Genomic DNA, 25,179 nt, shown 5'->3' with positions numbered 1-25,179 from the left:
TGTACTATAAGCTTGCATATACTCAGATTTGTTTTATGACTATAATGTATTAAAATAAAACTATTTCATATGAATTGCTTGTGTCTTTTGACACAAAGGTCAAGTTGTGATTGATTCATAAGGGCTTCAGCTTGAGGCATATGGAATACACCAGCCCCTTGTACCACAGATTTTAAAGAAAATTCCACGCAGTAGAAAACAGTAATTCCCACCCTTAGCCATCAATAACTAAAAATGACATAGCATGTGTAAGACATGGGCAAAAATATAACATGGATTTCATATTATTATGAAATCACCCAGTTATTAGGCTGCAAGTAGAAAACAATAGCTTCTGCGGGCAGTGATGACTCACAGGATTGCATACATGAGCGGAGCCTTACATTTGCCCTTGCCAGTCCTGGGATTAAGAAATATGCTTGGATTTTCTCAGCCCAGAAGCCTGTCATCACAGGACATATGTTAAAATATACTGGCAAACTGGCTTGCTCTGAAATCTCATGAGACAAGACAGTCGGAGACATTTTGCAACTTTTCTTCAAACCACTTTTCTTCATACCATGTACAGATTAACACAGCTCATGTTATGTTAGATCAAAGAATTTTAGAATTCATTTTGTGGAGGCTAGGATTCCATTCTGGCTCAACTCATTATGAGATGATAAAAAACCCCAAAGCATAGCAAGACTTCATATTTAAAATAGTTTACCTAGCTCAAACATAAGGAACAATTCTGAGTATTGTGTGCACTTTCAGGCAGGAACTTAACATGAAGGCCATTCTGAATTGAGACCTCAGTATAATACTCAAAATGTGGCACATTGTTCTACAAGCAAAAATAATTTTTAGATGACTACTCTGCAAACTTTAAAAAAATGAACAAACGTCCTGACATAATTTTACCTTCATTCAAGACCTAGTACTTCCATGAACAGATCACTATGCTCAGCTGCATGTTGAACTATTATGTGATGCTTATGTGTGCGTGTATGTAATGGTTTATATTAATGGCTCATATTAATTTAAAATGTGCTAAAGCTGAGTATATGAGAATTTGTATTCTCATATGCAGCATTAGACTTCTATGTAAATGTTTTATTTTTTGAATGCTGTGTTGCAATACAAATCTACTTCTGATGTAAAGAAAACAACTCAGTAACCTGCTGGCTTCTTAATTTTCAAAGTAAGTATTGTTTTAGCAGAGCTGTAGCAGTGACACCCATGGCTGTGACACTTTTTTTCTTTTGTTTTCTCGAGCAGAGTACTTGCTCTCTTCCTCGTGTCCTGGAGGCCACATAGAACAGCCTTCTTTATGTTGGGGACTAAAGACCTGGATGCAGCACTCCAGGTGGAGTCTCATGAGAACTGAGTAGAGGCTCAGAACCACCTCTCTCACCCTGCTGGCCTCACTGCTTTTGATACAGCCCGGGATGCAGCTGGCCTTCTGGGCTGCAAACTCACATTGCCAAGTTATGTCATGCTCCTCATCCACAAACAACTCCAAGTCCTTTCTCTGGGGCTCATCCTGATCCATTCTCCACCCAGCCTGTATTTGTGCTTCAGATTGCCTTGACCCTGGGGCAAGACCTTGCACTTGGTCTTATTGAACTTCACGAGGTTTGCATTGGCCCACTTGTCACACCTGTCCAGGTCCCTCTGGATGGCATCCCTTCCCTCCAGCATGTCCATCACAGCACACAGCTTGGTGTCATCTGCAAACTTCCTGAGCGTGCACTCAATCCCATTGTCCATGCCACCAGCAAAGATGTTCAACAGTGCTAATAGCAATACCAAGCCCTGAGGGGAACTCCACTCACCACTGGTCTCCACTTGGACATTGAGCTGTTGATCACAACGCTGAGCAGCCAATTCCATATCCACTGAGTGTTCCACCCATCAAACCTACGTCTCTCCAGTTCAGAGACTAGAATTCATGCAGAACAGTTAAATGCTTTGTACAGTTCCAGAAGGAATACCAGTTCCAAGTAGGTGATGTCATTTGCTGTCCTTTTATTCACCACCACTGTAACTCCATCATCAAACTGGACAGGCACAATTTGCCCTCAGTGAAGTCATGTTGGTCATTACCAATCACCTCCTTATTTTCAATGTGCCTTAGCACTGTTTCCAGAGGTAACTTGGATGGTCTCAAACGCACTATAGAAATGTCCATTTACGTGCCTAAATACATTTAAGTATCTCTCACAGATGGCTTGCAACTGAACATCCTATGCTTTTTATTCCTTGCTGCCACAAAAATTAATTTATCATAGATTAAATCTGTAAAAGTCTTGTGGGGATTTCTGAAAATAAATGCTCTTCTTTTGTCTTAATATTAAATTCTGTTATTTACATGGGATTCTGAATTGCAGTAATTGAAATAGTGGTTCCTACTTGTTTCATTCTATCATAAAAGCATTAATTTATTTAAAAAATACATCCCCAATGATTTTTTGGAAAATCATCTCAGATAGAAAACATCATGAGAAGAAATTACTTTTAACTCATGCAGAGTTTTGAGCTGCTACAATCTTTTTCTTCTAGTGTCAGTGAATTTTGGGAATCAGAAAGAACTTCCCCTGGGTATGATTTTATTGTTATGATTTTGTGGTAAGCACTAGACTTCAGTGGAGAATATAGCTTCTGAGGTTCTCATAATGTGTTATACAGATGAACGTAATACATGGAAACATTCTTTAGTAAGCAGTAGGTTCTGTGTTACTTTCAAGACCAAAATTTACATGTTTATGGCTCCAGTTATACCTTAAATGACACTTTGTATCTATCTGAATATTTAGAATGCTAATTCTTTCTTTGAGTAAAATGAGGTACTTATTTAATTTATTCTGTACAACAAATGATAGTCACTATACCATTTCATTAATTACACCTAAACTTTAAATTTAGTGAAAATTAAACTTCAAACACATGTCTCAAAACCTAACTAGCCATACCCTCAACTGACAGTATTCCTGAGTATTTTAATCTCTATACTGACCCAGTGCTTGCAATTGTACTCTGATTTGCCCCAGACTGGATAGAATAAGGTGTCTTTCTCAATGTCTCCAGAACATGAAAACTGGTGCTGCAGTCAGGAAATCCATGCTTACTATGCTTGCTATGTCCAAAGGGATAATTTGTGTCTTGAGCAATAAGGCAAAATCTCCTTCAGAATCTTGACCAGATGCCATCTCCTAGAGAACTAAGAGCAGCCAGAATGATGCAGCAATAAGAAGTCACAGTGACTTGTCAGTGGTTCTGTTCTGTTCAGCTGCAGTTCCTCAATATGGTCGTTATCATAAAATCATTGATAATAGGCAACTTATATAAAACATCCTTATTCTCTGTTGTTTTAATTAATCCTACTGCTACAGTTGGAAACAAAGCATATTTTTGTTTCCTTGAATAGGCTACTACAGCTCTTAACCAAAGAGGATACATTTAGTAAAATAAAAATAAAAAATTTATGTTGAAAAGGATCATGAGTGATTTAGAATTACTAGATCATGAAGCTTTTTGAAAAATATGGAAAAAATAGGAATGGCTGTTTCTTATGCAAACTAGTGTAGTTGGTAATTACTGATATCACTCAATTTGTAATCCACAATATTCTGGAGTGCAATAGTTTAAGGAAAAATTCAATGCTGAGCTAACAGAGAGACAGAATATTAACAAAAGTGACAGATTTGAAAGGTGTAAAATGCGACTAATTTCACATTTACCCAGCATGTGAAAAAGTGTCATTTATATGCACTGAGAATACTAATGATACTTGCACACAAAAGGCCCGTGTCAGATTCTGTACCTGGGATAGGGCAATCCTGGATGTACGGATGGACTCGAAAATGAGAGGCTGGAAAGCAATGCCACAGAAAGGGAGCTGGGGGCCCTGGTCCACAGCAAGTTGAACATGAGCCAGCAGTGCCCTGGCAGCCAGGAGGGCCAACCCTGTCCTGGGGGGCATCAGGCGCAGCATCGCCAGCTGGGCAAGGGAGGGGATTGTCCTGCTCTGCTCTGCACTGGGGCAGCCTCACCTCGAGTGCTGGGGCCAGTTTTGGGTGTCAAAATATAGGAAAGGCCTTAAGCTCTTAGATAGCTTCCAGAGAAGGGACACGAGGATGGTAAAGGGCCTTGGGGGTGATGCCATATGGGGAAGCCATATGAGGAGTGGCTGAGGTCACTTGGTCTGTTCAGGGTGGAGGAGACTGAGGGGAGACCTCACTGCCATCTGCAACTTCTTCATGAGGGGAAGAGGACGGGCAGGCATTGATCTCTGCTCTGTGTGGCCCAGTGACAGGACAGGAGGGAATGGCCTGAAGATGTGTCAGGGGAGGTTTAGGTTGGGTATTAGGCACAGGTTCTTTGCCCAGAGGGTGGTTGGGCACTGGAACAGCCTTCCCAGGGAAGTGGTCACAGCACCAAGCCTGACAGAGTTCAAGAAGTGTTCAAACAATGCTCTCAGACTTATGCTGTGTGAGGGGTTGTCCTGCGCAGAGCTGGGATTTGTACTCCAATGATTTTTGTGGGTCTTTAACAACTCACGATATTTAAAATCTCTATGCAAGTGACAAGATAGCATAACCTAGTAGAAAAGTAAAATTGGCGTAATTGCTTTTCTTCCAGTCATTTTCTCTGCTTGTGCATTTTTTTTCTCTAAAGGTTTGACAGTGTAGAGCTTTTGTACATCAGCATTTGGGCTTTGCTTTTTATGATAATGATTTTTCTCTTGCTGGCATTTCTTGCTTTCCGCTTAGATTTTTTTCTCTCTATCCTCAAACCTCCTGAGTCACAAGCAGAGACACTTGGAGAGTCTGACCAGCAAATGAGACTTTCTCTTTGTCTGTGTGTGTGTAGCTCCCTAACTCAGGTCTAAGCTCATCATTAATGGTACACAGAATTTAAAGAGATCCAGAAATTACCTCTTCCTGTTACAATTAACTGTGCACTCATCTAATAACATTACTAGTTAATTTACTAAATAAAAGTATCACTCATGATCTGGCAAGTGAAAGTGTAAATTCTTCCTCTTATTAGTACTTAGTATAAAAAAAGTTTAATTCACAGTTAGAAACTTACTCAAAGCAAGTTCATTTTTACTGAGTTGCAAACAATATTCAATCAGTAAGTACAAAATCTATTGTCTACAGGGCAGTTTTTATACATAATTGAAATACATTGTGGAAATTATTAGTTAAGTGAACTATCACCAACAGCAAGAAATGTACAATGCTGAGATGAATTACTTTTAATAAAAAGGCAGAAATGAAAGCAAGTTTGTATCACAGGTTTCTCAGTAAAATATGAAGGAAATGCAAATAATTTAGGCAGACTATCTTCCCCTCTCTTAAGGAAAATCTCTCCTTGATTTACGAACATTAAAACCAGTTCACTCTCCATTCGATCGCGCCTATCCGCAGCAAAGCCAATGCGCCTCTCCCATCGGGCTGCCGCGCCTTTGAACAGCTCACTTCCTCATCTTTACTACAAGCCTTCCTTGCTAGGCAGGATCGATCAGCAAGAAACATGCAAGCAGAGAAAAAACTGGCGGAAGGGCAGCGAACACTTAAAGACAGAATGTTTAGGGGAGGGGTTGAAGCGAAACATCACCTTCCTGCGACTGAATCAACTGTAGGAGTCAGGGCTACAAGACCTGTGCACCATCACCACGGGGATGGTCGGTGCCTTCCTTTCTTCTCACCGTCTCTCTCCACCCCTTCAGCCCCCGAGCTCGCTCCCTGCCGCCTCCCGGCCTCCAGCACGCAGGTGTTGAGGCCTGCCTGCTTTCCTCCGACCGACCTCTCTTCCTTCCTCACACCCCTCATTCCCACTCGCCCCCTTCCTTTGGAAAACCTCCGTGTTCCCCAAGGAAGCTCCCACCTGTGTGCCTACTTCTCGCCTCCAGGCCGCCCCGGAGGCCACCCCCGCCCGTATGCCGCTACCCCACCAACAGGAAGCCCAGGGCGGGCCGCTCGCAGCCCGTGTGAGCGGCACAAGGGACCTGGGCATCGTCACGAATCCGGGCGGAGGCGGCAGGGAACGAAGATGAGGACAAAAATGAGGCACCCGCGGTGCCAAAGCGTGGCCGAGGAGATTTTGGCGCGGCGATGGAACGGCAGCCCCTCCCTCCTTGCCCTCTCGCTGCCGCCTCTACCTCCCCCCGCCCGCCTCCGGCAGAGATGCTGCTGCGGGCGGGCGCTCCTCCCTGCGTCAGGAGGTGCGGCTCTCCCGGCCCAGCACTGCCCTCCCCTTTCCTCTCCCCCCGCCGCTTTTATGTCTGTCTTTAAACGCCGCCGCAGTGAGGGCTGGGCACTTGTGGCTGCCGCCGCCTGCCCGCCGCTGAGCCCCGTGCCCGCACGGCCCCGCTCGCCATCCCCGCCCGCGGGGGCACCCGGCCCTCCCTTTTCGCAGCCGGCGGGCGGAGGTAAGGCACGGCACGGCGAGGCACGGCACGGCACGGCAGGGCACGGCACGGCAGGGCACGGCGAGGCGCTGAGCGTGGGTGCGCGGGGCAGCCCGCGCTTTCCCAGCCCTGCCGTGCCGCTGGGGCGGTGGGGGGGGAACGTGGCCGCCTCGCGTGTGTCGCCGGGCGGGAAGGGGCAGGATGTGTCGGGGGTTCCTTTCCCCCCGGGGTCCGCCTTCCTGCGGGTCAGGGGGTCCCCCCCAGCCCACGCGGGGAGGCTGCTTTCGCCCTGGCGCCAGCCTCTCGCTGGCGGGGAGAGAGCCGACCCCTCGGGAGACAATAGCGAGCGCTGGTTAGAAGCCGCCCATATGTTTTACTCGGCGATAGGTTAAAAGGATGTACGGGGCTGTTTTAGTCAGCGTTAGTATTATTATTTCTACTGGGAAGGGCGAGGAACTTATATATTTTTTCGAGTGGGAGAAATTTCATTCATCTCCCGTGTGTTGCGTAAAAAATCCGAGATGCATGTGTAGCGCGTGCTCCGGGAGGAGCGGGGGCGCGGGCTGTCTCCATCCCGGGAGCCCCGTGGTGATGCGCCTCGCCGCGCCGATGAGCCCGGGCTCGGGGAGAGGGGGCTGAGCCGGCTGCCGAGGGGGCCGGGTACCGTCGGGAGCGGCCCGCGGCGCCCATGCCCACCATGTGCCGCGGGCAGAGGCGCAGCGGAGCTGGGGCCGGGCCCGGGCACCGCATTGTTGCTGCGGAGCGTGGGCGGGGCCGCACGGTGCCTCCCGCGCCGCGCCACCCGCGTCTCTCGCCCCGCGAAGGCGGCGGCAACCCCCGCGGCCGGGGGCTGCTGCGGGCCGGTGTCGTGTCAGCCATGTTTGGGTGGGTATGGTAATGAGGTCCTTCTCCCAACCTTTGTGCCTCTTGGATCTATTTTCTGTGCAGGATTTTGATGATTGCAGCCCGCCGTGTACTACGGCATATCCACAGGGTAGATTCATACCTACAGTTTTCTCCTAGTGATTCTTTTTCTCTTCCATTTGCTTATTAATCCTTCTAATTTTCTATGCCCATATTTCCTGGTTTTGTTCTGATTTTGCTAGTGTTAGAGAGAACTGGAATTTCTCCGCAAGGCTTTGGTTTTGTTGTGGAAGTAAATGAGATGATTGAAATATGTCTGCACAGTCACACCGACCTGTCACACATGAGGTTTGTGATAGGATTTCATCTATTTAAGTAAATGGCACTTTGTTTTCTTTGTTAAAGACCACGTTATTATCAACTATTTTATTTTCAGTGTGATATTGCTACATTACAAGCTCACTGCTGTACTGTTGTTTTCTAAGATAAGCCTAATAATTTCGAAGTAGTATGTTACCATCTGTGTGTCACTGTGGCATACCATAGGATACTTCCCCCCTCCAAAGAAAAGTATAAATGAAGCAAAGATTTTGTTATCTGATGTCATATAAATGTACACTGGATGTATTATGCAGCCAGCTTTCTCCATTTGATTAAAAAACGATGACAACATATTCAGTTTCTTTCTATTTGCTAGTATATTTCCCATTATCAGCATCACATTAGAAAGGAAACTATGAAAAATACTTAGGAAAGATTTCGTAATTTAGTTTTGGCTAATATACAAGATTTTTGTTAACATATACCACATGTTAAGATAACTGTGGAATCACAGCCTGCATTCAGTGTGTATCAGACACTCCCTTTGGGCTCAGCTCTGCGCTTCAGACTCAAGAACAAACAATCCCATTGGTTTTGATCTGTGCATGAAAAACCAAACCATTTCATAGCTGTTCAGATGTGTCACCAGTATAGAAAACTGAGTGTGTGAAACTGCCAAGGCATCTTGAAACTAGTTTTACAGCATAATCTGATTCCTGTTGACCTTTCATGTCTTGTCATTCTTACAGTTGTCTTTTTCATGTTCCAGAAAGCTGAATGCATAAAACTTTTAAAATGCTGAATTTGTCAGAAAAAACCCACAGGTTATTCAGAAGCTCAATCTACTAATTGCAGCTATTCCTTTTGATTTAAATTGCATTGTTAAGATCTATTGGAGTGATTGCTGCTCAAGTGGTGTGGAATTACCACTTGAAGTATTTGTGGTAGAATCTGTTTGGGAAGATTTTTTTCTGGAAATTCTCTAGAGTAGTGTACCAGAATTGTACACAATGTTAAGGACATATTTACCTGTTTCCCAACTCCTTTCCATTGTTCTGTCCGTTTCACTCATCTCCACCAGTAAAGTTCTTAATTAAAAGACAAAATACATCTTGATTTTGGAAGAACAGTTTTCAGTCCTAAATTTTGTAGATCAGCATAGCAATTGTAGCAGCTTTTCCATATGACTTTAAAGATCTCTGAATTCTCAGTTGCAGAATAACTTTGACGTATCAGCAGGTGGCCGATTAAACACTGAGCAACTCCATTTGTCCTTGAAAATTGATTCAAAGTCACCTTGCCACTGCTCAGGAAATGTATTCAAATAATTTAGGAAAAAAATATCATTGAAAAATGACAACCAAATGCTGTTCCACTGAAGAGCTGGAAGCACAAATCTTGTCAAGCTGGTACAAAGTAGTGTGAAAATGCAGTGGTAACTGCCAGAATGGTTGCATTAGGCAATGGCAATAACTGAACTGAGCTTCCCGTAAGACTGCTCTGAAACAGAGCTGTCTGTTCTTATCCTTCGCTCTTAAGGCAAGGGATTCCTTGTTTATATGGGAGAAAGCAAAGAAAACATTTGTGTAATGATGTGGACAACAGTGCCTCGAGTCATGGTGCCAGTAGTCTATTTCCCACTTTGGGAAAATAGTTTCTTGCTGCTGGCAAATGATATTTTTGCCTTCCAAGTGTCAGAAACACGTAATGCAGTATTAATAATTCAGTATGCTCTCCTTAAGCTAAAATGGAGAAGAGATGAAAACTGTAATAGGACATTTACAGTGTTTGATTTTCTATATTGGAATTGGTATTAATAATTTTCCTTTTAAAGACATGGGGATTTAATGTAACATGACTTGAAAACGTGATCCGTGTAATGAAATTAAATAATCAGATGTGAGGAGAAGTAAGAATTCTGCTAACCCAAATGATCAATTCAGCTTTTTGCTTGTATATAAAAAACACAGAGGAAGAAGTAATCACATAAATTCTTCCCAAGGACAACTTGATCTACTTACTGATCCATTCTAAAGCACAGAGGTCAGACAATTAGGATCTTGGGGCAACTATGTATCTGGTAAAATCTAATTTTCAGTAATTGATTTTGCAACTTAAATAACTTTATTGAAATATTAAATATACTTTTTTATCCTCTTCTGAAAAGTGTGATAAGTTGTAAAATAAACTCATGGTTCTCTTGTATCTTATATGGTGAACTTAGAATATGGAGATTTTGTTTCAAGTTACCAGTAGTTACACCTTTTGAGTTTGATCAACCAGGGGTAGAGTTTCTTCATAATTGCTGAGATTCCTTCACTTGGAGGAGTGGTAACTACTGAATTTGTTCCTTCAATAAAGTACATATAAAAAAAGACTGCTGAATAAGTGATGCATTTTCTCCATTTGAATAAGAGGTTACAGTTAGCTCATCCTGTAAGTCTGTGAAGTATTTTGGTGAAGTTGATTTGTGAGAAGAAAATACTGAGAAATCTGTGAATGCAGAAGTGAGAAACTGCAGTAAGGCAAATAAATTCTTTAGAGATTATGTGCAGTGAAAAGAAAAAATGCCGTTCAAGAGCTCTAGGTTGTAACATTCTGTCTCTAGATGTTTCTGTTGGGCCAGTGATTTGGCAGTACTTACACAAGCTGTTAAGATCAAGTCTATTGATAACGAGCAATCCTGAGAAAGAAACTTTGCTGGTTTTGTCCATTTATTGTGCTTGTTTCATAGGAAGTATTCTCCTGTAACTAAAATTTAAGGAGACTAATCTGGACCAGAAATTGCCTGCATTTGAGTCTGTGCAGGGTTTTGTTGTAGGATAAAGCCATGAACAAGATTTTATAGGGAGAGAGAACAAATTACCCAGCAAAATGAAACAGATGCAGTGTCACTGAAGTCTGTATAAATACCTGTATCTGCAGCAGGTGTGAATTTAAATCACATTGCATTTTTAAATACTTTTGCTATAGTATAAATGATTTCATTGTAGACATCAAAATAGAAACTTCTAATGGATTTGTCTCCCATAGTGCACAGAGCTCTTATTTTTTTACAGTGTCATGAATGTGTAACAGATTTCTCTACATTCTTCAGTGATGTTTTCTGAGACATGCTAATGCAAGTATAATTGTATAGAATATAATTATCTTTAATTGCAATTGAGTTAAGTGCCTATTGAATCTATATCTTACTGACAGGCTGTATTAAACTGGATAGGGAAAAATGCTAGATCATGTAGTTCATGCTGAAGAGCAGCATAATGGTTGCTTCAGTACGCAGATGGAAATGGGCTTGACTAGGCAAAAAGGCTATGGTGTGTATTCCGATTTCCACCAAAGAACACAATGCTGCATTGCAGCAGTAATTCAGTCTGTGCAATGAGTACTGTAACACAGTGTAACTCTTCCTGAAATAATTATCTGTACACAGATTCCCTCAGCGATAGCCATTCTTCACAGTCACAGTACTCCCGTGAAACCTGGTTTGCTCCTGCAGACTTCTTCTTCTCTTTTTCCCTCAGATATGATGGTCACTAGATTGCCCTCATCCTGCCTGCAGAGATTCCTTTTTTACAGACTCACATCAGTCCCTTTCTCCTAAAACTTTGTTTTTTGTTTTCTGTATTGGTTGTTCCCATCATGCTTTTTCTTCCTAGCCCACAGACTTGTGATGGAGATGCATTTTGTACATTTCCTTTGGTGCAAAAGGCTCGTATTCTTCACTTTTGCATTTGATTCTCCTCCAGTGATTTCATACAGACTGAAACATTTAGCATGAATATCACTAAAGATCTTTTATGTGCATGTACCGTGGTGAGAATCCTGACTTTTAGTTCTGTGTCCTCTGCTTAATCATACTGGCTTCTTCACTGGGAGTCAAGGTGAAGATCGGGTGAACAGGAACATAAGACACAAGCTTGTGGGACAGGACTGGTACACCACACTGGCACAATCTACTTTCAAAGCTGAGATTATAGTGATGTGAACTGGCTGCAGCTTTTTATTGCATTTTGCCACCCTCACATCAGCGTGTTGGGATGGAACTGCTTCCTCAGGGAAGAACGCAGTGCTCTGAAGAATAGAATGTTGGTCTTTTTAATCCCTTCAATGGCAAGCATTGAACTTAAAAAGGTATTGAAGATTATTTATAAGGCATTACAAATTAAATGTAAATAATTTTGTCAAATTGCTGTGTTTTCATCAGATGTAAAAATAAGATTATAAAAGAAAGAAGTCCACTGTGTTAGAAAGGAGTATTTTTGGCTTTCCTTTTCAGAGGGGAGTGCTGTTTTTAAGAAGAAATGCCGTGTAAGAATTATTGTGTTGTAATTTATGTCGGAAAACCACTGCTAGAAGTTCATTAGTATTTAGTTATATCAGTTGTTGCAATAGTATTGTGGGATGTTTTAAACATGAAATTGCCTTACAAATGGCTTTTTATAGAGACTTGTGCTTAATTTCCGAGAACATGGGGCAGCTGTGCTCATTATACTTTAAAATCCGTGAGGTTTTTTTGGTGCCTGTTTTTCTGTACATGGTGGGAAGATCCCCAGCCTTGTAACTTTTAGTTGTTTACTGGTATTACACAGCTGAGAGAACCAGAAATACAGGGTACTTCTAGTAGGTATCTATATATTGATTGGCATGCAGATCTGTCTGATAGAGATGCATTGGAAGGAACATGACATAGGATTCATTATCAGTGTAATGGTGAAGAGGAGCAGCAATGTTGAACAGAACCAGGACAACTCCCTTACTAGACATTCCATACAAAAAAGATTGTGAGAAAATGATTTGAAATGAAGTTTTTCAATGTGTCTTTTGATGCTTTGACTGATGAAGTTCCTTTGGGTCTTACTGCAAACACTTACAAGTTTCATCAGTGGAGGCATTGCAAGTCTTATCTCCCTGTGCCAGCATTTCTGAATGCAGGCCTGAAGCTCAAGTAAAAGTTCTATAGTGAGCGTGGATCTCCCAGGGAGCTAATTTGGGTCTGAATTCCCTGTTGCAAGGGATTATTACTGCTTAATCTGCTAGTAATGTGGCGGGCTAATCATGTTACTTTACTTCTGCATGCTGGTGCATTGAGACTTGATTATTTTTCCATGGAAAAAAATAACAAAATTCCCACTGTGTTCTGAGAGAGAAAGTTGGGGTCTGCAGTTTGCTTGATACGAGAAAAGTCAAAAAAGACTCACTGTTTTATCTTTCAGTATGCAAAAGGAATAGATTTTAGCATATCAAGGACAATGCTAGTAAGACATAATTAAAATCTAGCTCATATGTTTGATTTAGTAAGGGTCTTTCCAGAAGTTTGTTTAGGCTGAGTCAGATCATTGACTGCTGTTATTTCAGTGGCAGAATAATTTTCTAAATGTTCTTTTAACTGAACTGTGTACTGTTCATCAATTTCCATTCTGTTAAATTCCCTCAAACCGTACAGACACTTGTCAGGTCAGTTTAAGAGCAATTTTAGATTTTTTTATAAGAAGAATTTTACAAAAGAAAAGGGATACCATCCTTATTTGCTGATTTCAGTTGTGGAGAAGTCCAGGGAAATACTATATTCTCCAGTAAATGTGATAATAAACATTTCCCTTCAGTGTTTTCATCTGACAGGTTACATCATTTGAGTCATGAAAAGGATGAGAAGCTGCCTGGAAACTAGAACTGAATCAATTGATCAAATTCCATGATCTAGATCCAAGACAGGAAAAAAAAAGTCCAATTTACAAACAGACAGCTTTAATAAGGCTGAATTATATTTTACACATTTTACTTTTAATCCAAGATGCTGATAATAACATAGTAATATTTTAAAATACCTGACAAGATTTAGGACTTAGAGTCCTAATATAATGGTAGTTAATTTTGTAAATCCTTTTTAAAATGGTGGTTTGTTTGTAGATTTTTAAATGATACTTAGGAGAAACTGTCTTATCACATAGTGCTCTATTTCTCTCCAAGGCAGTGTAGAAGGTAATGACTACTGGAACTAACTGAAGGTGTTTAACAGAATTTGGTGTGATATTTCCTGGTTTAATGCTGATGAACTTCAATACCAAACTGCATCCAAATGATATGGGAATATAGAAGATATGTGGTGAAGTGCTCAAGTTCAATACTCTGAGGAGGTAAAAAAAACAAAATAAAGCTTGCTCAGTGGTTCATGTTTAGCTAAACAGTGCTGGTGAGTAACTCTTTCTCCCTATTCAGACTTCACTCAGGAGCATTCATATCTAGACCAAGCTTGAGCTGAGTAGTTTGATATCAGTCTTCTGTGCAGGTTTGTTCTGGATCAAATAGAGGCTTCTGTGCGTGTCACTGACTGCGTTCTGGGAGTGCTGAGCATGGACTTGCTGACTCCTCACACAAACCAGCTGGGACCACACTTCAAACATTTGTACCTGATGGTAGTATCTCTTGAGGCAGGATTCCTTATTTGGTTTAGTACCAGCTCCTTTCATACAGAGAAGAGTTGTTAAATCTGACAGCTGGAGACTGCCTTTGGATTTGCAATGTGTCCGGAAGGACTGTCCGCCATCCTTGGTGCAGTCTGGCCAGTGATAACGTATTGAATTGGGAAAGCAGTACTGTTAGAACCATGCATCAGTCTGCTGAGCATGCCTCCCACATTTTCTCAAGCCCTGCAAATGTTGCAAGTCTATACAGTGATAGTTTTATGGATAACATACTGCTTAATGGAAGGTTAACGAAAGGGAAATTAATATGATACTGTGCTAGGAGTAAAAGTATCAAGCCCAGTTTATCCTGAAGTGTACTGGTGCAGTGTTTAATGCATGAAAGGACAGAATGATGCAATTTTTGTTGGAATTGACTCATCAGTGAGAGCTCTAGATAAATCGTATTGCTGCCCTGCAAGTTACTCTATATAAAACAATTAGAACAGGTATGACCTTTTAAAACATTTCAGTAAATACTGATGGATGGCTTGTGTCTTTTTGACTGAAAATCTCTTGCTTACTACAGTTAGAGAAGGATTTCAGACCTACACACGAATACTGATGTAGTTTCACATGTGCAGGTGTTTCATTTTAATGTAATCCTTGATCTTATTACTAATTATTGGAACTGAGAAGCTGCTCTCTAATTTACATCAGTGGAACAAAGGGAAAAAAAGATTGAAATGTGGCTAAAAGTAGTGTTTGAAGTACCAGATATTGTGGCTTATAGTCCCAAAGCTCCATTCGGACTGCTTAAATGCTTCAACTTAATATATTAAGTTTGCATTTTGATTCTACATAGGTATCTCAGTCAGAACCAAGAGCCACTGAATCATGTATGAACTAGAAGAGGGTGTAGTAGAGTCCTTTGAAGACTGCAAAGCAAAAGACAGAACAGATGAAAAGAGGCCCACACAGGCATTCATTTAGCCCAGATATACAGGACAGAGTATTAGGATTTCTCTCTTGTATAAACAACTTTTGCCCTATTCTGCTGTTCTCTGTATAGGTCATACACTTAATTTTATTTATTTTTTTTTAAGAACTGGTATCAGTCAAAGCAAAGCTAGTCCCACTGCATGTCAGAAGGAAGGTTTATAGGACCCTGAACCCTTCAGTGGTAGTGGTGAACATGAAGCGTATCACAAGTAGACTCTACTATGCTTAAAAATATTGGGCTGACTGCCAGAGCTAGAGTTGCTGAGAGGAGGCAGTAACAGAAGGGAAAGTGAGAAGACAGTGACTGGAGTCTAGGGAATCAGTGAAAAGAGGTTACAGTGGAGTTCAGTAGGCAACTGAAGTTCAACTTCCAAATCCTTGGAAATTATTGGAGAAGGTAATTGCTCTGTTGGCTAGGAGGCTGGTGATAGTACTTGTGGTGGCAGAGGTTTTATTTTTGGTACTGTGAAGCCTCATCTTGATAAGCTGGGAGCTGGGTTCCAGTGGCTTAATGTCTTTCCTTTGGGTCTGGCGTGGAAGCAGCCACGAGGTGCTTGATCTCTCGATGACTGTGCAAATGGTAACTTGCAGTTCTCCACTTCATGGGATTTTGTCAGGACATGATGCAGCCTTCACTCTATGGACCAGATGTTGGAGCAAGTCCATAAGCAAAAGCTGTAAGGTCTCGTTTCCTGAAGTAATTTCAGATTCTCATAAGTTAGCAGTTCTTGATTAGACTTCTTGTGTATTCTTTACAGAAGCCCTCTTTAGGGCTTTCATGAAGCTTAACACATAATCTAAATCCCTTTTAAGACTCTTAACTGTGCAGATGGCTTTGCACACACTAGTTTTATCCCATGTGATTAGTGAAGAATTTACTGAAAAACATTCCTCCCCAAAATCTTATGGTTACCTTTTGTATGGCAGCTGCAAGCAAGTCTGTCTGTCTTTTTTAATGATTGTGTTTAAGAAAAACATGTATTCAAACGCAGGCGTTTTTCTTTCTGTACATACATATTTGAAACATTAGGCTTTTCAAATGGATTTGGTTTTTCAGATATTTCAGATAGTTTCTTAGAAACAGGAAATAATTAAAAATATCTAAAGCATCAAAGCTTGTAAGGGATGAGCATCCATCCTTTCAGACTAGGACTGTGATTATATCGTGATGAAGATTAACAAGAAAATAAGTCAGCATTGCTTTTAAACTACTAGATACATGCTCTATATCAAAAATTTAACTGCTGCATGACTTTCTGAAATGGTCTGAAAAACTTAATTTACTTCTGTTAAAATATACATTTAATAAATTCAAGTACACCTGTTAAGTCAGGAAGTAATGGAGTTGGGCTCCTTAATTTTATGTAAAGTGCATATCATACCCTTTTATGCCTGATAAGAAGAATCTAGTTATGATATGAAAATATGAGCAATTAGCCTATCAGTCTTTAGGAACTAAACCAAAACAAAACCCTTAGCAACTGAATGAAATGTATTTTATAAAAATCTCTTAGACCAAATAGTGGATGTATTCCCTACAATTTTAAAGTGGTTTAACATCCCTTTCTTCTCATTTTCTCCTCTCGTTATATCATTGAGATAAGCAGAAATGGGTAAAACAAAGTACATTATTTCAAAATTAAGTTTCTTCTGCCTAATAGTATAATATCCTTCTTAATTTTTTTTTCAGATACTTTCAGTAGAATAAGCGTTCAGAAACAGAAGTCCTTACTCTTGATTCCCTGATATCAAGGACTCATCAGGCACCATCTTCAGTCTTTTTATTCAGTATTTTTGCCTAAGAAGAGGGAGAGCTTACTTCAGTGTCCATCTGTCTCAGCTGAACGTCATCTCCTTGCTGTTTGTTTCAAGTTACAAATGCCTAAGAACAGCAAGGTAGTGAAAAGAGAACTAGATGATGAGGTCATTGAGTCAGTTAAGGACCTGCTCTCTAATGAGGACTCTTCAGATGATGCCTTCAAGAAGAGTGAACTTATGGTTGATGATCAGGAAGAAAAAGATGTAGATGTTGAAGAAGGCTCAGATGTAGAAGATGAAAGACCTGCTTGGAACAGCAAACTCCAATATATTCTGGCACAAGTTGGATTTTCTGTGGGATTGGGGAATGTGTGGCGATTCCCATATCTGTGTCAGAAGAATGGTGGAGGTAAGTTTTATGATACAACTAGTTATACCTAACTGATGATACTAACCTTTCAGATTTCAAAGTCAGCAGAGAGAGCCACTGTAAGACCTGCTCCAATATGCCAGGTTTTTCTTTTAATTTTTGCCAGAGCCCATGAGGAAAAACCCACATTCTCCTTGTTTAGAAAGATGCATTTGTTAAAGTAAGCAGCAGATTCTTCTAAGATGTCGTTTCCTTATCTTAGGGTAGACAGCTCTTGATACAGCCTTGACTACGGGTCAAACCAGTGTCTACCCCATAACACATGATTATAGATGGTTGCATTGTTTAGGACCTGGTTATTGTGTTAAAGTGTTCTTTATAGTACTTGGACAGTAAATCAAGGCATTAAAACTACATCCACTTTAAAACTACATCCAAGGCAGCATTTGGTCTTTTAGTATTTAGTGGTACTAAGCTTCACACTTTTAGTCGCTAATTGCTCTTAGCTCCTGGCCATTTGATCATGATTTACTTTTGGCAAGAACTTCAAAATACTCTAGGAGAGAAAAAGTTGTTGGGGTTTTTTTTGTTTGTTTGGATTTTGTTTGGTTGTTTGTTTGGTTGATTTTCTTTTACTGATGATGAATAATTTAAATCATTACAATCATTACATTAAGGGACTGCATCTGGTTTGGTGCTGTTGGACGGTTTACTATTTTCCTAAATAACAAGGTACCTTTCACTTAAAGCAATAACATCAAACATCACTTTAAACAACTAACGTGTTTGTTAGTTGACCATCTGTGGTCTTGAATGCATTTGAAGTATGAGGCTGGAGAATTTCCTTTCTCTTTGAATGCCAGATTAGTATTTTATCCAATGCTACACCATATCCAAATATACTACACTAATGCACACTCTATTCTAGCTAATTACTAAGCTGAATTCAAAACAAACCTGTCACTTTTTATGATACGGAAAATGAACATGTACAGAAAATGAAGAATAACGTTTTACTCCTGCTGGATTTTAAAACCTGTGTGATGCAACAGATGTAAACGAGGAGTATAGAAATGAGCCTAGAATATAATAAAAGTGTAATTCTTTATTTGTTTTCTCTCAGTTCAAGCAATAAAAAATAAGTTTATACTTTCAAATATTCTATCTTCAGGATAAAGTCTAAATCCTTTTATATCTAGTTACTGATTTTTTTTTTTTTGACTATCATTTAAGTTTCTTTTTTTCTCTTTTATTCTGGAGAGAAAGTCATTAAATGATTGGATTTAAAGTATGGTGTCAAGAATTAGTCTCAAGGATAATGGATTACAGCAGTTTGTTTTGTGTAGTTGTATCCTTTTGAAAGTCTGTGTCTAATGTAGTTAGTAATTTTGCAAGCTGGTTGGAGTCTCCTTTAAAGCACAAGAAGGGATCCATTGGTGTGCTCCTTAGGCTGATGGTTTCGTGCCATCAGGCACTTGTAAAGTTACTCTGGGAGTGAGGGTAAATTTAATTCAGATCAAATATAAGTGAATTAAATTATTTAGTAATTTCACATTTCAGGAAAACACCAAAACGCCCCAAAACACTAAACCAGACAAAGATTATGAGACTTCATTAATCAAACTTGAAAAAGTAGTTATGGTGTCACTTGAGATTGTAGTTAAATGTTTTCTCCTGTGCTATGATTGCAGGAAATTGGATGTATAACATAGTCTGTGGAGATACAATGTTTTCTGCACATGCTGAGACAAGGGTGTATTTGGCTTTTAACAATAATTGTGCACCTTTTTAGCAAATGGCAGCTTTTTGAACAACAGAGAAAAGGAATTGTTTGTTAGAGCTGAAGCTTGCTTGGTTTTCAAGTTAGTCAGAGTGCAAGATGGAGAAGGTGATACAAAACTTTGAAATGTGTAAAGTACATTGGTATAGGTGTGTGCAGATGGACAGGTAATCCTCACAAATGCATAGAAGAGTAGGGGGAGGGAGTGCAAACTTCAAACACATGGTAAGAAAACCTATACACATTTAATGAGAGGTTCTGTTTTTCTGTTACACATATTATTTCAAATAAGTTTTATTCTAGGTAAAATTAGGGTGGTTTTATATAACCCAGTGTAAATATGGGTGTCAGAACTGTTGTGTAATCTGCTGATGAAGCTTTACTATAAATACCTGTTGCAGACTCTTGATATATGGTAAACTGTCTTTCTCTGGATTTTCATTAGGACTGTTTGAGTGAAGTGTATGACTAGGTCTCTACCTTCAGTTTAGACCAAACATTTTTTGTTTTCTTCCTTGTGTTAAAGGAACTTATATCTGGAAAATACCATCAGGTGAGGGGAGCATATTAAAAAAGTAGTAAACCAATAAATCCAGTTCCAGTTTATACCAAAAAGAAGTAAAAACCATAGTTACTCATTAGTTTCCTTCACAGCTTCCTAACGTATTCTAAAGCCACCAGTAAAAGAAAAGGCAAATCCTAAATGTGTAATAATCTTCATTTTTATCTTTTTTTTAAACTTCTGTGCCAAGAACAACAAAATAAACGTAGATAAGACACAGCAAGTGTCCAAATAGATATGTTATTTGAGGATTTTGTGGAGAAAAAATTGTTTCCTGCCCTGTTTTCTACAGAGATTTAGTTTGTTTATGGCTGTGGCCTGGGGTATGGTGACACTCCTGACGTCAGAGCACTCTACTGCTTCAATGAAATACCTGTGATACTATCTTTAAAAGTAACTTGAGTAGCACTACACTGCAGTGAGAATTTGTACATCTGTGGATATCTTTGCAATCTCTGTTTCTGGGTCTGCTCTGTACCACCAAACCAACTTCCTTCAATTTATTTCTTGTGATCATTTAACAGTTACTTCCGTTGCTTTAATTTGTAGCAACTCATAAATATTTAGAGTAATATCTGGTATTTTTTGTAGTTAACTCAGTTACAGCTAGACTGGGTAGCTCGTTGCTAGTTTTCACACTTGTCTCATTCCCAGAAAAATGTTTGTTGGGCGAGGTGAGAGAAAAGGCTGGTGTGCAGCTGGGGTGTACTTGGATCCACATTGGGGATGTAGCTGTAATGCAGAATGTATCGAATGGAAAAGAGTCTGGGAGGAGACTGAGAGCACTCTAGAGTGCTGGTTTTCTTGACTTTGAGAGGGAGTGCCCAAAGGAGTTTTATGCTCTCTGAAAGAGGGGCTGAAGATGTTCAATAAAGTTTTGAGGAACTGACTATAGATCTCTGTCCTCACCACAGGCCCTTCTTACCCCGGTAGGCAATGCCCAGACCCCATCTGGCTCTTAGGGCACTTCTTTGCAGCCTAACAAAAGATGTTTCATCCTTGATTCTTGATACAGGTGATTTGCACTGGAGCTGAGTATGCTCAATTTATCATTTTTGCACTGTACAATTTGTTTATTACTCCTTTAGTACATGAAAGTGAGTACATGTGTTTCTTCAGATAAGCACAGTTCCTATATAACAATTTCATAACCTCTGTTAGCATAACATAGGTTCAGAGCTTCCTATGGTTGGTAGCCTTAAAAATGAACTGTGCAGGTCTACCCAGTCTTGCCAAGATGCTCATAAATAGTGACAAACTAGACTTACAATTTCCTGCTTCTCATAACTGTCATCTGGAGGACAGCTTGCACACCTTTCACTATTTTCAAACAAAGAAAATACTTAAAGTTTATTCTGTTTGGTTGTCATTTCCCTTTAGGATTAGCAGAAGTATAATGATACTTTTACATAATTAGAAGTAACAAAAGCAAGTTAAATTAGCTGTTCTTCTAAAAAGAGTGTTACTGTGGATGAAAAGTGAGGAGTTTACAAGGTACTGCATTCCCAAAGATTTTGTGTTGCATTTTTGTGAGCATTAACTTAGTTTTTCTGATTTTTTTTTTTTTAAGGAAAGTCTTTTTTAAGATCTCTGTGATGGAAAAAGTCAAAAGAACTACTAAACAATTATAGATAAAAGATGTGAGCAAAATAGGAAACATTGTAGCAGATGATATTGTCGTTACGTTTTGAGAAATTGACCTGGGTAGAGTCACTTTGTGACTTTTTATGATTAGGTAGTCTGAATTTTTTACTGAAATACCAGCAGCTTGACGTTAAAGTTCTGTGGTCTAATGAAAAAGCACAGCAGTTGTAGTGGAGAACTGCAGAGCAAAAAGTATATAAAAACTGCTAAAGACTGAGTAGTTGTTAGAAGATAACAACTAGTACAACAGAAATGAGAGCAAAGCAAGTATTCCCTTGTACTCCAACACTTGCATATGGATTCAGAGGCTTTATTATGTAGCTTTGGATCAGTAATTTATACTCAGTGCCTTGAGTTCACTGATGACTTCAGTATCATTTTTCGAGTTTGGTATTATCAGACATAAAATTTAGTTGTAGTTTAGTGTACTGAAAATGTCTTGTTTTTATTTTGCAAGTGTAATTCTTCATTGAAGCTTATTGGCTAAGGGGACTTTCACCCTTCAAGCACAGGTTTGTAAACAGGCACACCTGAACATACTGAAACTGAAACTAGTGACAGGAAGACTATCCTATCAGTAGGATAGACTATAAACCTACAGATAAAACATAAAACCATTTATCAGAGTTTTCCTGATAAAAGCAGTTTCTATTTTGTAGTGGTAAATAATTTCACTTAATGAAGCTTAGTATGCTGTTAACTTGTAGTATTCTATTGCTCACTTGCCATAACTTTGAAAATTTTAGCATTTGACATTGAAAATAAGTTGATCTTCATCTGAATATCAGCTTCTTGCTTGCATTCTACTAGTAAGTGTCTAGTAAGCAATAAGAGCTGGGATCTCTCTTCAAGACAGTGGTAAAATTCACCTTGATTAAATAAGAATTAAATCAGACACCGGACACTTAATTAAAATCTAGCACAGCAGCAGCTGAAACAAATGTGGAAAGTTCATACGTTTTTCAGGTTACATCAAGGATTGCTAGAAGAAGAAAATTCTTCTGTAGTATCAATATGGTAATGGTTATGTCACCTTGTGTTATTGCTTTTGGAAGTATTTTCCAACTCTTTAAGCACTACGAATCATGTAATTTTATTATTTTTTTGGAGCATTTGTAAGAGCTTAAATCAAAACCAGTGTCATTATTCCATTTTTATCGATAATGTTGCCAAATGCAGTGCTTATTGTAATCTCAAGGGAGACAATTTACCAGCTATCCCATTCTGGTGCTTGATTAAATAAAAAAATTAGGAAATCAAAGCAGTGCTGTGCACAGTTTTGACAATCATGAAATCTTCATGAAATCTCTTGTATCTTTGTCACTCATTCTAGTGAAGAAGGATGAATGTTTTTTTTTCCTTATTGAGATGAGTTTTTTAATATGAAAGCCAGTGTTTAAGACCAAAATGTGCAAAAAAAAAAAAAAAAAGTGACTTCACAGTTGAATAATTTTGTAAATGTAGAAGGGAGAGCTAGGGATCCTGAACTACACAGCACTGTAATATTCAGGAGGCAGCTTAGCTGGTAGATGTAGCAGACAAGTGATTGTAGGATGTTGTTCAAGGCAAATTTATTATTCAAATTCAAATAAGAATGGTCCTTATCCAGTATTGTAACTGCAAGGACCCATGTTTTCATGCACAGGCAAATAAGAGACATGCTGAGATGTTTCCACAGTGATTCTTTTTTAGGATGAAGTGGGGATGTCTTAGAGTTCTTTGAAGTATATCTAGCTTCAAGGGAAGACTTCAGTAAAATACTTGCCCAGAGATGCTGTTGGTTTCGTGCTGACTATGGGGCACAGAAGCCCTTTGCAGCTGTGATGCAGTTGTATAATCCAGCTGCATCCAAGCTCTATCATACTGAAACTCATACATCCACAATTTTCCATAATGTCCTTTTTGGGGAGAGGAACAAGATCAGAAGGAAGCTCAGCATGTTTTAATAATCAGAAGACCAGCACTCAAGCCTAGCAGTATAGAGGTGAACTCTGCTGTCTGGCTACCCAGTGAATTACAGGGTTGTTGTGTCTAATGTAATGTGGATTAAGCACCACATTTATTTAACTCATTTAGTAGAATCTAACCGATAAATCTTGCAATTTAACGTTGATACTTCACCGTAAAACACCCACATCAGCCCAGTCTTTAAACGTGTGCTTAACTTTGCAGCCTTGTGATTAAGGTTGTGGACTGGGACACTGAAGAGCTGGGTTCAGTTCCTGCTCTAGTACAGTCATCCAGTGGGATACAGGGTAAGTCACTAGGCCCCAATTTTTTTGAGCTGTATAGGTTTGTCTCTACTCAGCTATGCCACATCTGTCTAATTAAGATCTAAGGTATCATTTACAGTAGCATTATATGATATAAAACCTGTGTACTGTTGGCTGTCAATGAATTGTATGAGCAGATTTTATGCCAAAGCCTCTCACTTGCAATGTAAATTCTATCTTGCAGAAATTTTGAGGGTAAATCAGGGCTATTTAATGGTTACTGTGTTATATGTTCTGAAGACAGATAGATAGTCCCTCTCATTTTTGAATGTTCCTTAGTTTTCCTCACATTTACCTCTTTCTGTCTCTTTTCTTAATAGAAAATAAGTCCTTTGTATTCTTTCCATTATGTGCACATAGAAGATGAACTGCAAGAGACACCAAAGTACTGAATGGGAATGTAGCTGCTACCTCAGTAAACACAATGCTTCAGGAGACACTGTAGTGTGCTGAAAGGGGTAGATAGACCATGATGTTTGGTTCTATGAAGGGAGTACTATAACCTCAAAACAGGTATATTTTTCAGAGCCTGACATAGGTATTGACCAAATGCTGCTCAGACAATATCATTGCATAGCCTATTATCATGTCATGAAAATAAAACATAGGAGCTACTTCATTTGATAACATAGCCTATAGACTGAGGTACATGAGATTAATATTCTCTGGCTGGTGCACCAGTAGGTTTTCATAGAATGGTTTGGTTTGGAAGGGGCCTTAAAGATCAGCCAGTTCCAGCTGCCCTGCCATAGGCAGGGAACCTTCCACTAGACCAGGTTACTCAGAGGCCCATCCAATTGGCCTTGAACAGTTCTAGAAAAGGGGAGTTCAAAACCTCCCTGGGCAACCTGTTCCAGTACCTCACCAACCTTATAGTAAAGATTTTCTTCCTAATATCTAATCTAAACCTACCCTCTTTCAGCTGAAGGGCATTCCCCCTTGTCCTGTCACTCCATACCCTTATTAAAGATCTCCAGCTCTCTTGTAGGCCCCCTTTAGGTACTTCTATAAGGTTCTATAAGGTCTCTCCAGAACCTTCTCTTCTCCAGACTGAATAACCCAAACTTTTCCAGGTCTGTCTTTCAGTCCTGTGACCAACTTGGTGCCCCTGGACTCATTCCAGTAGGTCAACATCTTGTGTTGGGGCCCCCAGTTTTCTCAGACTTTATTCCCCCCCCCCCCCCCAGTCTTGGAATCGAGACTGGAGTTAGTCCATGATTAATATCTTCAAAAGATCTTTGTAGTGGAAGAGGTTGTCCAATTAGTGTGTACTGCATGAGGAGCAAAATAGCTAGTGGACCTAAATGGGAATGAATGCTACCAGAACATCTGAGACCTCCTTCACAGTCTAGGAAAGTTTAACTTTTCTAAAGTAAGCTGTATTCCATGAGATAAGCTGCCCACTAAGGATATGAAAATGCCAGTGTATTTTGATAGATTCCTAAAAAAGCCCTAGAAAGCTGACCCTGAATGAGGGAACTTGAAGTAGGACTTAGCTGGAGTTCAGGATAAATGCCAAATTGGTTTCTGAACTTTGCTCAGCTTCTCTCTCATCACAGAGATGAAGAGACTGATTATGCAAGTTAGCAGCTCTGAACCTAAGCTTCTGAGATCTTTAGATCTTTGCTTTGTAGCTTGCTTCGACATGTTGCAGTCTGCATCTCTCAGATGCTTTTCTGTAGCCTTACAATAGTTTCAAACAGAAGTTCTAAGCCCTCTGAGTTAGTTGTCTGGCACAGCAGTCTATATTGCAGGATAAGAGCCACACAAAGTCAGGTGCTATGTTGCTGATTGCTGAGGC

General features: G+C 39.8%; 1 protein-coding gene across 2 annotated transcripts in view; it reads left to right on the top strand.

The window, feature by feature from the left end:
- Positions 1-6,321: 6,321 nt before the first annotated feature.
- SLC6A15 (solute carrier family 6 member 15) overlaps positions 6,322-25,179 on the top strand; it is a 37,451-nt gene continuing 18,593 nt past the window's right edge. Inside the window, exons 1-2 of one of the 2 annotated variants that reach the window (XM_068999848.1) lie at positions 6,322-6,421; positions 16,682-17,158. In XM_068999848.1, the coding sequence (XP_068855949.1) occupies positions 16,870-17,158 (289 nt within the window). In that variant the 5' untranslated portion in view covers positions 6,322-6,421; positions 16,682-16,869. Of the gene's footprint in view, positions 6,422-13,649; positions 13,723-16,681; positions 17,159-25,179 lie in introns of those variants that run through there. The other variant, XM_068999857.1, reaches the window with a different exon arrangement.

This window comes from Aphelocoma coerulescens, chromosome 1A, assembly GCF_041296385.1.
Source record: "Aphelocoma coerulescens isolate FSJ_1873_10779 chromosome 1A, UR_Acoe_1.0, whole genome shotgun sequence".
Taxonomy (NCBI): Eukaryota; Metazoa; Chordata; class Aves; order Passeriformes; family Corvidae; genus Aphelocoma; species Aphelocoma coerulescens.
The sequence above is the reverse complement of the archived record's forward strand: the minus strand, read 5'-3'. Positions and strand labels throughout refer to the sequence as shown.